The sequence below is a fragment of the Setaria viridis genome, chromosome 9 (genome assembly GCF_005286985.2).
Source record: "Setaria viridis chromosome 9, Setaria_viridis_v4.0, whole genome shotgun sequence".
Classification (NCBI taxonomy): Eukaryota; Viridiplantae; Streptophyta; class Magnoliopsida; order Poales; family Poaceae; genus Setaria; species Setaria viridis.
The window spans coordinates 46,331,621-46,345,901 of NC_048271.2; the positions used below are offsets into that span (position 1 = coordinate 46,331,621).

The 14,281-nt window shown below is 45.3% G+C and overlaps 1 protein-coding gene across 2 annotated transcripts; it reads right to left on the reverse strand.

Annotated features, from left to right (window-relative positions):
- Positions 1-8,941: 8,941 nt before the first annotated feature.
- Positions 8,942-13,224, reverse strand: LOC117837616 (uncharacterized). 2 transcript variants are annotated; one of them, XM_034717336.2, is made up of 4 exons: positions 12,923-13,224; positions 11,314-12,812; positions 9,515-10,297; positions 8,942-9,347 (listed from the first exon to the last, which is right to left on the reverse strand). In XM_034717336.2, exons 2-3 carry the CDS (start codon positions 12,808-12,810, stop codon positions 9,533-9,535), a joined length of 2,262 nt encoding a protein of 753 aa, XP_034573227.1. In that variant the 5' UTR covers positions 12,811-12,812; positions 12,923-13,224; the 3' UTR covers positions 8,942-9,347; positions 9,515-9,532. The 2 variants fall into 2 exon arrangements, with proteins under 2 accessions (XP_034573227.1, XP_072146479.1); XM_072290378.1 differs by having other exon boundaries at positions 11,314-13,224.
- Positions 13,225-14,281: the final 1,057 nt, after the last annotated feature.

The following is a 14,281-nucleotide window of genomic DNA, read 5'->3' on the forward strand; positions in this document are numbered from 1 at the left end:
ATTTAGTTTTCTTTGTCCTATAAAACCATTTCTCATCTATGTAAATGACATTGTACAAAGATTTGAATGTTGGGTCATCTGGTATTCTATGGCTGTCAAGCATTTGTGTGAAAAATTGCACATGTTCCTTCATACTTTGTTCAGTTAAAGTGAACTTTATGGCATTTGTATGGCACCTAAACTTTCCTTCTTTTAGACGCCTATGCAATGTGCTCCTTGACATATGCAAGGCACTGGCTAGGTCACGGATAGTATGACGCTGTCTAAGTAGCACATCTTTGATGACATCTGGGTTAAATGGAAGTTTTTTACCGTCACAATTTTTTTCTTATTGGGATCAAAAGTTGAAATTCCACCACCAGTTTTTGCATCTAGCTATACACGCTGGACAACTCTTAACGACACCCCCATATCACTAGCAACAGATTTCGTCACTCCCTCCTTCATCATGCCTGGAGCTGATCTTTCTAAGCACATCGCACACATGATTCTTTTTATATCACGAGGGTAGTACCGCCTCCTCTTGATATTGGCAGGAGTGCCTACATAAAGAAGAAAAAAAACATGGTTTGCATGGGACTGTTCATTCAAGGTTTGCATGCAGAAAGCTTCGACTCATTTGAAAAATAGAACATGGTTTGCGATGGAGTACCTAAGTCGAATGCCACAGCATCAGCTTCATCTCCGGCGTCTGCTTGAGGCACGACATCTGCTTCTTCAACTTGCTGCACGGATTCCCCTTCAACTTGCTACAAGATGTGTGCACCGCTGCCCGCTTCAGGTTCAACCATGACGTCTCCATAGACTGCTTCATCGTCGCCATCAACTGTGTTGTGGTCACCTTCATCTTGGCCATCGTTGTCGTCAGCTGTATCATTGCCATTAAGTACACAGCTCGTACAATGAAAATATATAGAAAAAGAAAACTCTCAGTGATTACCTCCGTTGCCGGAGTCCCAAACATAATCATAGCTCAAATCATGTACGTCTCCCTCAAATTTCTCAATCTCATCCCAGTTGATAGGCTCGTTCAAATCTAAACCAGACATGGTGTTCAAACAAAGAAGGAAGATTACAGAAAGGAATGTGCTGTCAGCCGTGCATAAGCATTGCCTATTTATAGGAGCACAAATGAGCCATTAGTGGCACCACTTGCCAAAATATTTTTCATACGCGCCATATTAGTTAAGCGCCAGCAGCTAAAAAATTAACACGGGCGTAGATGCATGCCGAAAAAATTAGCGGGCCGCGCGGGTAAGATTTGCATCTGCATGCAGGCGTGAAGACTGGAAGAAAAAATGCGCGCGGCTACATGCATGGAAGCTGGAAAGACCACGGGCTCGGAAGAAAATGCGCGCGACTCGGTCTAACGGCGAGGGACGGAGCAACGTTTCATGCAATTATTCCGAGATGGGAACGAAGCAACGTTACACGAAGCACGCAGTAATTATTACTCCTTGATCTCTGCAATTTTGGAGTTGATCCTACTATCCAGGGAGTAGAAACTATCCTAATCACTGGATTAGGGTGGGACTGCAAAACGTTGAAGAAACTTAAAATTACAAAACACAACCCCAGCTTCCAGTAGCTTCACACCGTCATCCTCGATCCCGACCGCTAACGGCGCACACCGGCACCAGGAAAGCTCCGTCTTCCCCCATGATGCAGGAGGACTCGAAGCCTTGGAATTGCCGCATGAGCTAGCGCCCGGACGTCAGGACGCATCTATCGGTTGTTTGATCCATATAAACTAATTTTTAGTTTTTTACTCGGAGCACGTCAAATGTTTGATACAAATTAGAAAGATTAAAGATTAAACGTAAACTAATTATAAAACTAATTACATAAATGAGGGCTAATTCGCGAGACGAATCTATTAAGCCTAATTAATTCATAATTAGCACACGTTTACTGTAGCATCACATGGGCTAATCATGGACTAGTTAGGCTTAAAGATTCATCTCGTGAATTAGCCCTTATTTATGCAATTAGTTTTATCATTAGACTATATTTAATACTCCTAGTGTGAAACATCGGATGTGACAAGAACTAAAGTTTAGATCCGAGTATCCAAACAACCCCAGCATCGGCCACCCAACGCCAGGAAGCAGAAGAGTAGCTCCGATCCGCCGCGCGTCGGTGAAAGAATCGACAACCAGAAAAGCAGTCCCCCATTACCGATAAGGCGTTGTTTGGTTACTATGGATTAAACTTTAGTCCATCCATATTGGCCCCTTTTAGTCCTTAAAGTGCTAAACATGTGGACTAAAATGTGGACTAAACCCTTTAGTCCTCTAGTCCAAGTGGGGTGGATTAAAGTAGACTAAAAGTAGACTAAAAGTACTGGAAAACACTCCTGCCCCTCATTTATTACCCATTCCCGCCCGTCCCGAACCCTCCCATGTGCATTGATTAGAGATAATATCATCTTTGTTCATCTGCATTAATAGATTTTAATTCCTGAATTTAAACAGGTAGGAGACTAAACTTTAGTCCAGGACTTAAAGGAACCAAACAGGATTAAGACCTTCAACCTTTCGCAAACAAGTATGGGGAAGTAAACTCACTCTGTCTTCGCAGCGATGTTGGAGGAGCTCTCACCCACTACGACGCCAAAGCTGCACACCATGCAGCCGCGGGAGTAGGAGCCATCCAAGCGCTCATCAGACCCGAAGCTTAGGAGACAAAAGCCCCGATCCAGCACCGACTTCGAAGGGGAAACTAATCCTAAGCCTTGCCAAAGTTTGGAGGTGACAAATTACTATTACAGCACTGTAGTATACTGTAGCATTTCGTTTGTATTTGTGAATTATTATCCAAACATTGACTAATTAGGCTCAAAAGAGTCTCGCAAAGTACAACAAAACTGTGCAATTAGTTTTTAATTTCGTCTACATTTAGTACTCCATGCATGTACCGCAAGTTTAATGTGATGGGAAATCTTCTTTTTGCATAGTATCAAAGTTGGGAGTTGGGGGCCTTGTTTAGTTACCAAAGTTTGGAGGTGTCAAATTACTGTTACAGCACTGTAGCACACTGTAGCGTTTCGTTTGTATTTGTGAATTATTGTCCAAATATTGACTAATTAGGCTCAAAAGATTCGTCTCGCAAAGTACAACAAAACTGTGCAATTAGTTTTTAATTTTATCTACATTTAGTACTCTATGCATGTACCGCAAGTTTGATGTGATGAGGAATCTTCTTTTTGCATAGTGCTAAAGTTGGGAGTTGGGGGTGAACTAAACAAGGGCTAAACAAGGTCCTAGCGAAAGCATGAATATATATACACTAGTCATCAGATCCCCAGCTCTCCGTCACCTCCGACGCGGCGACTCCAAAAAGGCTGGCAGATGTGATGGAGAGCCGGCAAAAGCGGCGCCGAACGGTGAGTCGCCTCACTTTCGCCCTCTTGTATCGTAGCAAGGGGAAAGGTCGAGAGACACGTTTTCACTCTCTTAGTGTTAAAAAACTGTTCTCAATTAGCAACCTTGTTAAAAAACCACCTCGTATGCCACTTCCGCACTTCGGGTTCAATAATTTCCTTGTAAACTATTTATTGCAAATGTCCACCCATATTATGTTGAAAAAACCATAGTGTGCACATGCTAACTCGACTCCGTATATTTTCATCAATTTGGAGCAGCCAGAATAGTCTTTATCGAAACTGTACACTTCCAAGAAATTAGTCCTATACACATTTTGAAGATTACACCAGAAAGAATCGTTGATGGAGCTTAAACGGTTGTCACACAGAAGCTATGATCTTTGCAAAAAAAAATAATACATCTTAACGAAAAATCCTAATCCAAGCATTTGAATAAAGCTTAACTCGGTACCTTGGAATGAACAGAACCGATTAGACGTTTGCCCACTATGTGATTTTTACAACAAAATAGAGTAGAGTGTGAGCTTTTGCAATAAAACGGCTTATGAGAAGAACCTCAAACTTCAAACAAGATATAGAGATGGTATTTGACAATTTTCCGTCTGTAAAAAGTTTGTACGTTGGACATTATTGTCAATTATGTAAACACTTAAGTAGACACCTCTCATGTTTACGTAACAAAGCAATTAAGCAAATTACATACGGACCTGTCGTCACCAAATCACATTTGCACAGGAGGCCCGAAAGGGGTGCTTTGGCCCCATCTAGTATTGTATTTGTCCCTTAAAATTAGTAAGACAGATGAAGTCATATAGAGGTGTTCAACCATGACTTTATTCAAAACGGCTCAAATGTCCCGTGATCAAGTATTCACTATGTATGATGAATAAATAGTAATTGTCTCACCTTTTAGTCGTGGAGTAAAAAATGAGACGGTTTAGAAGAAACCGTTAATTACAACTCTAAAGTCATGATATTACAATTACGGTACTGTTGACGCCGGATTTTGACACGTGTTTTGAATCGGCGTCAAGGAAGAAAAAGACTGGCCGATGCGGCAAGCTAAAAGCTACAGTTGGGAATCGGCCGATTGAAGTAACAGTGTTTCGGCCGATTGCCAAAAAGGGTCGGTGAATGTCGGCCGATTGGAAGCTGGAGCGGCTTGGCCAGTATGGGCCTAAGGTGGGCCATAGAAAAAGATAGCTGAAGAAAGAGATTGGCCCGTGGGGATATGATAACCAACTCCGATACGAGTTGTGTTTGTAAATATTTGTTATCATTTAAAATTAGAGATAGAATCTAGTTGGTTAGGAAATCAGTTGTAACATGCTATAAATAGCTGCCTCTGGAGATTTGTAAAAACAAAGTCAATCAATACAACCAATCTATTTTTTCTTCGTACTTTACTTTCAAGTCGGCGACTTCGCCAACATACCTTTTTCTTTCACGAGTTCGTACGGATTGGCAGGGCTGCATCGACACGATCTCCGGCCGATTGTGTAAGTTCCGCTTATCGAGTAATATCTAAGCTTTAACTTTGGGCGCATCACTGTTGTTTCGTTTAGATTTATTCACCAGTTATCGATATCAACTAGAATCGTAGGTTCTACCTGTTATTTTAGTTTTTATCACTAGTTATCCAGCTTGAGATACGAACTGTCGGCTTTTATTGCTTTCTTCCTTTGATTATCATACAACCGATTAGATCTGTCCCAAGTGTTGTTTTCCTAGCGTTGTTCAGTTTGCTCTAGTAGCTTTTCTTTACAATCACTACGCGGTATCGGCTGTTTTATAGCTGGTTACCTCTACAGTAAATCGGTCGATTCGCCGACACGCTGTTGAAGATAAATCGGAACTCTAGCCGATCGAAACCCTTGGAATTTAATACTCTTATTTCCTTGTCAATCAACAGGTCAGATTGACTGGCACGCCGCGCGAACCGCACCAGGGCGATAACCCGAACAGGAGTTAAGCAGATTCTCCCGGGTCGTGTATCCGACGCTGAGGATCATCGGCCGATCTTTAGCGCTAACAGGTACAATCACTTGACATGTTATACTATGAGTATATGGTAAATTTTACTCCCTTCGTCCCAAATTATAGGTTATTTTGATTTTTTGAGATTCATAGACTTTGTTATGCATTTAGATATATACTTTATATCTAAACAACCTTATCTAAACAGTCTATAATTTGGAATGGAGGGAGTACGTTGCAAGATGGGTTTACGTGTGTCCCGCGTTCCCATGCCAACTAGAGACATATAGTGATGATAGAAGCAGCCAAGGCACGTGAAAAGCACTTCTTCGGCAACATACGTGAGGCCCTTTCGGTCTTTGCTCCAACTTATGAGCTGAACGCACCAAGCCTGCAAGGCTGCAAGCCACAAGCTAGACTTTCAACATGCCAAGGCTTCGCATTCGCAAGTGGCATGTCTCAACGGAACAATTGTGCCACCGAACTTGCTATTTCGATGGACCAAACCTACCAAACGAGTGCACTCCGTCGCGGCGTCGCTCCATCAAGAGCGAAACCCACATGACGACTCTTTCCGAGCGCAGTGATCACCGAAACCAACAGAGTACAGAACGAGCAAAGTTTGAGGCTAACGGACTCGGCCTCCACCCAGCGTAGCGTAGCCCCGGAAAAAGCATTGTCCCACTCTATAAAGCCTACGAGGCTACAGGAAAGCAGGAGGAGCACCGGTCCTGCCGACCATGGATCGCTCAGGAAATTCAACGCCGCCGAGGGAGCACCAAGACGAAGGGGTGTTTGTTTCCTAAAATTTCTATCATATCGAATGTTTAGATACTAATTAGGTCTATTAAATATAGACTAACTATAAAATTAATTGCATAGGTGGAGGCTAATTTGCGAGACGAATCTATTAAGCCTAATTACTCCATGATTTGATAATGTGATGCTACAGTAAATATGTGCTAATGATGGATTAATTAGGCTTAATAGATTCGTCTCGCGAATTAGCCTCCATCTATGTAATTAGTTTTATAATTAGCTCATGCTCAGTCCTCCTAATTAGCATCCGAATATTCGATGTGATATAAATTTTAGTCCCGACTAAAGATCCAAACACCCCGAAGGCATTTTCCGATGTGCTTCCACTTCCACAGAGCAAGCCGGAAGCAGTTCATCGGTCAGCTAGCCTGGAGACGGCAATAGCATCAGCACTTCAGCAGTGATGGGAAGCTGCATCGGCGGCCATTGATTTATCACCTCAGCATCATGCATCATGCCACGCATCAGCGGTTATTGCCAGTACAAAATCTTTGCTTCTCCCCCCTCCTTTTGCACGGTGACGGTGCATTACGGTGATGGAATTAGCCGGGTCGTTACGAGTAACCACGTCACGGGAAGGCGTTGGTGTTCTCTGTCCTCGCAAGTCGCAACGCATTGTATTCTTTGCTCTCCTCTAGGCAGAGTAAGACGGGACGTGACCCTGGCGTGGCACTTTCTGCAGCTTTGCGTATGTCTGGCACCAGAGGTGAGGTGAGGTGAGCAAAGTACGGGGGTACAGCTATCTATTCAGCAGTCAAACAATAGTGAATAGTCGCCTATGCCTAGCTGGATGCACCTTTGTGGTGTGGCTTTTTCCTTGCCTTTCGGTTCACAGCACAAGAAAGGTCATGTTTTGAATGGGAATTTTCCTTCCTGAATCCTACACGATTGAATTGATAGTACTAGAATTTTCAAAAAAAAATGATAGTAATAGATTTGGAAAAAAATATAATTTCAATGAGGTTCCCGTGCTCCAAGCATGCCCCGAAGCCCGAAAGGCACAATGCAAGAAGGTGATGCTCAATGGCAAAGCTATACAACTCTTCACCGTTTAGTGCCACCAAATTACACTAGTACGATTTTATGCTCCCAACAACCACAACATCAGCGCTACGTACATTATACACGTTATAGTAAGTTGATGATAACTCCTCTCTAAAAAAGAAAAAAAAGGAAAGGAGTTGATAAACTGGTATACACATAGTGCCAAAGTATCGAAACTGCATCAGGGCCCTGGAATCTGGATGATTGGCTTGTTGGACCAGGTTTCCACTTTGACCATCAGGAGCCAGATCGGCGATCATCACCTAATCCACCGGCTCGGGGTCCTCGAGACACTCAATCACCAGTTAATAAGGGGGTGGCATCAGTACTAGATCAGGGAAAGGAGGGGATCCTTCCTCGTTCCTCCTTTCCATGTGCGACCCTTGTGTGGCTGTGGCTGTGACCTGGCTGATTCCGTTCCGTCCTCGCAGAGTTCACACGTTGTCTTAGTGTTTACATGTGCGCGCCCTGCCGTGCGACCTTCTGATAAGCACGCAAATGAAATGATAATGGCCTTCCAGCATGTGGGCTCATTTCTGAACTTCCCCGCCGTGGAAAGTGTGGCAGCACGAGGACGGGGACCTCCCAGGGTTGTAGCCGCCCGTTCTACCGTACCCGCTGTTTGACATACGGGTTTTGAACGTGTTTGTATTACGAATCCTCCGAAGCTTGCCACCACATAACTATGACTCTATGAGCCATTCGCCAAGCAACTCTGATTTATTCAGCTGAGCGCATTATTAGCTGTGCCAATACTGACAAGAAACGAGCACATCTCTGACCTAGCACATGGCCGAGGTCAAATTAAGTGCAGTCGCTGTAGTCTACGTGAAATTTCAGCGCTAACTGTCAAGCGGGTCCCAGGTCCACGTCATCCGGTTCGCCAGCCGGGAGCAAAAGAGCTGGAGCCTGTAGGGGCGACAGGCATGCTCAAACCGGCAAGAATCGACAGCAGAGATCGCAGCCCGGACGAAGAGGAACAATCAGGCAAGGCCTTTAAGCATTCAGCATGCACCTGACGTCCTGATGTGGCAGTAGCCGTGAAGGGCTCTGCAGATCCACGAGACACAACACCATGCCTTAAAACACTAGCTATCGGGAGTTTGGGACCAGACAGTCTAGCAGGAACCAAGCATAGCCGAGGACCATCCTTACTGAGAACAGTTCAGGTTATAGACCTATTCCAGCTGCTTCTGCTTCAACAATATTTGGGCCATGAAGCTATTCATACAGCCTGACAAACTAACCACAACTCCACAAGCGCACATAGGGGCATACAGCAATACAGCATACTACGTTCAGGAAAGCAAGACTGGCGTGCACGAGGGGGGAAAAATCGACCTAAGGGAGAGGCTGAAGGTCTCCATGAGTGAATACAGATGCTCTGATGTCAAATGACGGGAGAATTCAAACTTGCGAGTTGAGACTATGAAAAACACACGAAAAATGCGCAGTACGTTCACTGACGCTTGACAACAAGATACTCAAAAGGAAAAGTCGAATTCAGATTAAGATTGTTAACGACTTTTCTCGGTTGATGCACCATGCCCTCCAGAAAGAAGAATATGAGCCAAAATAAACCAGCACTGACAGAACAGAAAGCTAGTACCTGGAAGTGTCAAAGTTTTGGATAATGCTTACCACCACGTACATGATTAGTACGGAAGAGGGAGGCTGGGAACAGCTAGCAACCTTTCTTAAAAGAACGTCTCGACAGAGAAAGAATGATCAGCCTAATGAAAATGGTGTCCCCAGAATGTTACAGTGTATAAATATGAAGCTATCCAGCCTTTGTTGCTGTGTGATCTTTCGATGTTGTGTTTAATGACCGAATGAATTGAGAATGGCAATAACAACAAAAAAGCCTAAACTTAAACAAAGGGCCCCGAGAAAAAGCATGTATGTTATGTCATTGACCACATCTCCCACAACGAGCCGGACCACATCGACCAGCCATTTCCAATGAGAAATGCCTGCATCGCTAAAATGGGAGCATGGGTGTAAATTCTGGGAGGGTGTTAAGGTGACGCAACAGGCATACGCTTGCTATGTTCAATTCCACAAGCCAATAAAAATGGCACATGTTGCTCCCTTAGTAAGCTTCACACGGTAGAATGGCATTCTGAAACAACAGTATGTGTTAGTTCGAGTAAAAGACTTTACAAAGACTAAAATAAACACAGTCCTAAACAGTGCGCCATATTTTACAGTTAAGGCTAATTTCTCTGGACTTCAAACGAAGATATCACTTGTATAAATAGCACAATTTTCTGGGAAAAAATACTTTACCTAACAAGGGGGCTTGTATTATATGTTCCTGAGGTTGCTCTTGACACCTTCATCACCATCGAGGGACATGCATGGAGCAAAATTGTTGTGAGCTTGAACAAATGGAAGGCCATTGTGATGGTTCTGAATGCCATCAGGCATACTGTGTGATGTGTTTTCTTCTGATGAAGACGGGAAGTTACGACGGTTTGGTTCAGTTCTTGGTACACCACCACTGTGCTGTGCAATATTATGGTATGCGTCTTGTCTACTCGGTGGCCTTGGTCTAGTTAGCAAAATCCGAATATATCGATGTATTTGACGCCTTCCTGAAAGAGTTGCACGCCTACCAGTGGGAGTTGATACACTATCAGTTGAAACTTGTGATTCAGCAGGATGAGTTTCCCCAGGAAACTCTCTTGGGGATAGATTTAGATCAATCCCTTGAAAAGATCGGCGAGGGTTGATTGATGGCGGCCTTTCCAATGTGCCACTAGGTGCAGCTGTGCCAAAACTAACAGAACTACTATCAACATGATTTCTGTAATTTTGTCTTTCATAAGCCACGGTGCGCTGAATTCCGGTATAGGACGGTCCCTCATCACCAAGTCTACATCCTCCACAGTACCAATTTCCTTCAGGCACTTCCCTTCCCAAGCCAACACAATAAGTATGCGCTGAGGAATCACAAATGTCGCATAGTAGCATGAGACTATCATCGCCACCTTGATTGCACTCTATACACACGACATTCTCATATGGATCTAACCAACGCCTTATTTCCTCTTCAGTGGGCTGATAAACCTGTGCGATAAGCAAGAAGATGAGCATATAACACTCAAACAAACTTACAATATTCGAGAATTGTCAGAATTACCAACTGACAACAGATGACAAGTTAGAACTCAAGGTGTTACAAACTTAAAATAGAAAAACAGAAGTTTGAACGTTATATGTTCTTCAGCTCGAGTTTAATGTACATTTGACCTAGTTCCTCCTAGGTTCGAGTATCTTTTTCTTAAAAAACTTTATTATAAGTGCAACAGTGATGAAATCCATTTTAGTGACAGTGTGCTTATGTCTATATGAATTAATACAAGACAAAAGTGCATGGAAGGTAGAAAATTGTGAGTTAATAATCAGGTTTTGTTACTACTGTTACTATATCACTTCTTTAAACTTACTATCTGTTATGGTTCATATGGCCATTGTTGGGTTTCAACTCCAGTTGACCCAACTTGCTTGGCACAGCAGCTTTTGCTGTTATTGTTGATGCATAATATGAAGATGCAAGCCCAAACAGGACATGAATAGAATTTTCCCAGTGAACAACATGATTGGGTAGGAACAAGGAAGGCTTACAAAAAATTATCAAATTATGAAATGAAGTACCCAGAAAATTAACAAATTAGGAACAAGGAAGGCTAATGGCCATACATGCATGAGTCTATTAAAGTGAGTCTAAATCGGTATCTGAGGTCATCTTTGCCCCTAAATCCATCTCCTTTAATAATTAAACCTTCCTAAAAACCTTCAAACTGTTGCCTACTCCTAACCCTGCTTTTTTGTTAGTCACACTTATCTCTTTTACATAGCACTGGATTACTGGCGAACAGATACATCATGGACATGCAAGTTAACAATGAAATAATAGGTTACAGTCTTATAAAGAATGAATGAAACCTCTAACCCAAAAGGCAGTAAACATATTCATGAATTCTGTTTTGAATTGGCGTTCCATCTAAAAGGGTAAGAATATTAAGTAAGAAAAGTTGTCATATCTGAAATCATGTAACAACCGAAACAAAACAAAACCTTACCTGGTCACGCTCTTCGACCTTGATTACAGCTTTCCTCACTCCAAGACCAAGATCCACCTTTGACGACTTGGTGATTGTAGTGAACCGCTGCTTACACAATGGGCACCTTGACTCAACTCTAGACCATTCCATGATGCACCCGAAGCAAAAGTAGTGTGAGCAACAATTGAGGACGCCCTGCACAGTAGCTCTCTGTTCCTCCGAGAGGCAGATCCCGCATATTGGCTTCCCAGCCTCCTCTTGTTCCTGTTTCTCCTTACCCTTGCCTTCTCCATGCCTTGTAATACAAATCCTTCTCATCGATGCAGGGAGCATTATTGGCACAGGCTTTGGAAGCTCAGTCTCCCTCAAATCCTCCAATTCCTTATCTGATACAACGAATTCAGAATCAGAAGACGACTCAGATCCAGATATCCTCTTCTTCCTCCCCTTTTTGACGGTAATCTGCTCAACTACCGGTGTCTCAACATTGTTATGTTCCTCGTCAGATGTTGCAAACTCAAAGTCTGATGTGTCTGACTCAAGGTTTGGCCATGTCTCTTCCTCAACAGGTGATACTTCAGCGTCCAACTCTGCCTCCCTCCCATTCCTTTTCCTGGCCTTCTTCCTGGGGCGTTCATCCTCCACAATGAAGTCATCATCATCCTCATCCTCATCCTCATCCTCCTCATATTCGTCAATCATTGAACGCTTTCTACGCCGTCTAACAGGAGCAGACTTCTTCGCTTTAGCTGAAGCTGACTTCTTCCCAGAAGCCTTAGATCCCTTATTTTTCTTCTTCTTCTTCAGCGTTCGCCGCTTTGAAACAGACTTTTGCTTCGCCAGATTCTTAACAGTAACCTTTCTGGCACGGATAGCAGACAGTTCCTCTTCCTCCTCATCTTGGTACTCATCCTCATCGTCGTCGTCCGCTTCAGGATCGAAATCGATGTCCTCATCTAACTCATCCTCCTCGTCATCCAACTCAGGGTCAAAGTCCATATCCTCGTCGTCCAAGTGCCTTCGCTGATGAGATCGATTCGCCGCAGTAGGTGGCTTCACATTTCGGCTACGGCCACCACATTTCGCAAGGCTCTTCGGCCGCGGCGGCGCCTCCTCCTCCTCCTCGACCTCCTCCAGCTCATCGCGGTACTCCTCCACTTCCTCATCTTCCTCGACCTCCTCCTCGTAGTCCTCGTCCTCCTCGTACTTCCGGCGCCGAGATCGCGCAGCAGCCGGATCCACTTTCCCCTTCCGCCCGCGGTCGCTGCCCTTTACCGGTCGCTTCGGCCGCGGCGTCTCGATCTCCTCCTCCTCTTCCTCTTCGTCCTGCTGGTATTCCGCGTCAGAACCCTCCCCCTCCTCCCCGGCGCTCGAGGCGGAGAGCTCCTCCGCATAATCCTCTTCCTCCTCCTCCAGCACATACTCCTCGTCGTCGTCGTAGTCCCCGTCTAGCCACCGCCGCCGCCTAGCGCTGATTTCTCGCCTCGCCGGCGGCGGCCCCTCCCCCGTCCCCATGCCTGCACACCAAATCCGGGAAATCAGAACTCAATCGCCCCCGAGCCGAACCCAAATCGACGGATCCCGACCCGGGACTCGGCGAATTCCGCCCAAATCAGCAGGAACTTGCCTTTTCGAGCGAGAATTGACGCGAAACAGTGGACGACAAAAGGCGGAGCCGCGGGCTCTGTTCACACCCCCGCTAGCCCCAAAATTCTCCCGAAATCCCTGTAGCGGCGGGCTTGAATCGGCCCGCGCCCGCGCGAGGTCAGCGAAGGCGGCGGCGTTGCGAGCTGAATCGGGAAGCGAAGCGGGAGGAAGGGAAACGGAAGGGGGGAACGGGAGGGGAGGCCGCGGATGGGGGCCGTGGGGTGGAGGCTACGAGGGGTTGGGGAGAAGCATCGTCGCCGCGTTCGCGTACGGGCGGGTGGGGGGGGTGCGGTGCGGACGCGGTGGTTTTATCGCCTCGCCCTCTCCCTCCCTCCCTCCCTCCCTCTCTCTCTCTCTCTTTCTGCTCACGAGACGAAACGCGTAGCGAGGGGGGTGGGTGCGGTGCGGTCACCGCGGTGGGGTGGCCGGGTGGGGGAGTGGCTGGCCGTTGGGTTGGACTGGACCGTTTGGGATATGGACTCGCCGCCCGCCGCGCCGCGGTATTCCATTCCCTGCCGTTTCTCGCATCGCTTTGGCCACCGGGCGATTCCGATGCGGCCGCGGCTGGGTGCGTGGGTTCGGCCGAGGCGTGGCCGCGCGGCTGAGCCGGTCGGTCGGCCCAGTGGCGTGCCCTGGTGGAGTGGTGCCTTACGTGTCCGTGACTCGAGGGAAGTGTGATGTGGAGGGAAGGGAAAGGAGAATTTGCCATCTCCTCACGGTGGCCCGCTGGCTGTCCGACGGCACCCGGGTTTATACTCTTTTCAGGGGGTCGGCCAGTCGGCCGCTCGTGCTGGAAATGGACAGCACGGGCCCGAGCCGAGCAGCTTTCCTGTGTTCTCCGAGCTTTAACCCAACGAAAGGAAACTGGTGGTCTGATAGCCATGAAAGCATAGCCTTGTGTTCCAGTACATGATCTTGTTTGGATCCATAGACCAATTCGGATCATATCAAATATTTGATACCGATTAGAAGGACTAAACATGAACTAATTATAAAACTAATTGCATAAACCGTGGCTAATTGACGAGACGAATCTATCAAGCCTAATTAATCCATGATTAGCATATATTTACTATAGCACCACATGGTCACATCATGGACTAATTTTAAGATTAATAGATTTGTCTCGCGAATTAGCCTCCATTTATACAATTGGTTTTGTAATTAACTATATTTAATAGATTTGTCTCGTAGCCTTCACTTATGCAATTGGTTTTGTAATTAACCTATATTTAATACTCGTAATTAGTATCTAAATATTCGACGTGACAGGGAGTAAACTTTAATTCTTGATCTCTCAAGTCTCAACCAGATCCAGGTCTGAAAAACAAAACAATGA

Excerpts from the sequence above, each read along its gene's own strand:
- LOC117837616 (XM_034717336.2), bottom strand. The coding sequence starts at position 12,810 with ATGGGGACGGGGGAGGGGCCGCCGCCGGCGAGGCGAGAAATCAGCGCT. Across the intron at positions 10,298-11,313 it reads AGGTCGAAGAGCGTGACCAG|GTTTATCAGCCCACTGAAGA; the intron begins GTAAGGTTTTGT and ends CTTATCGCACAG.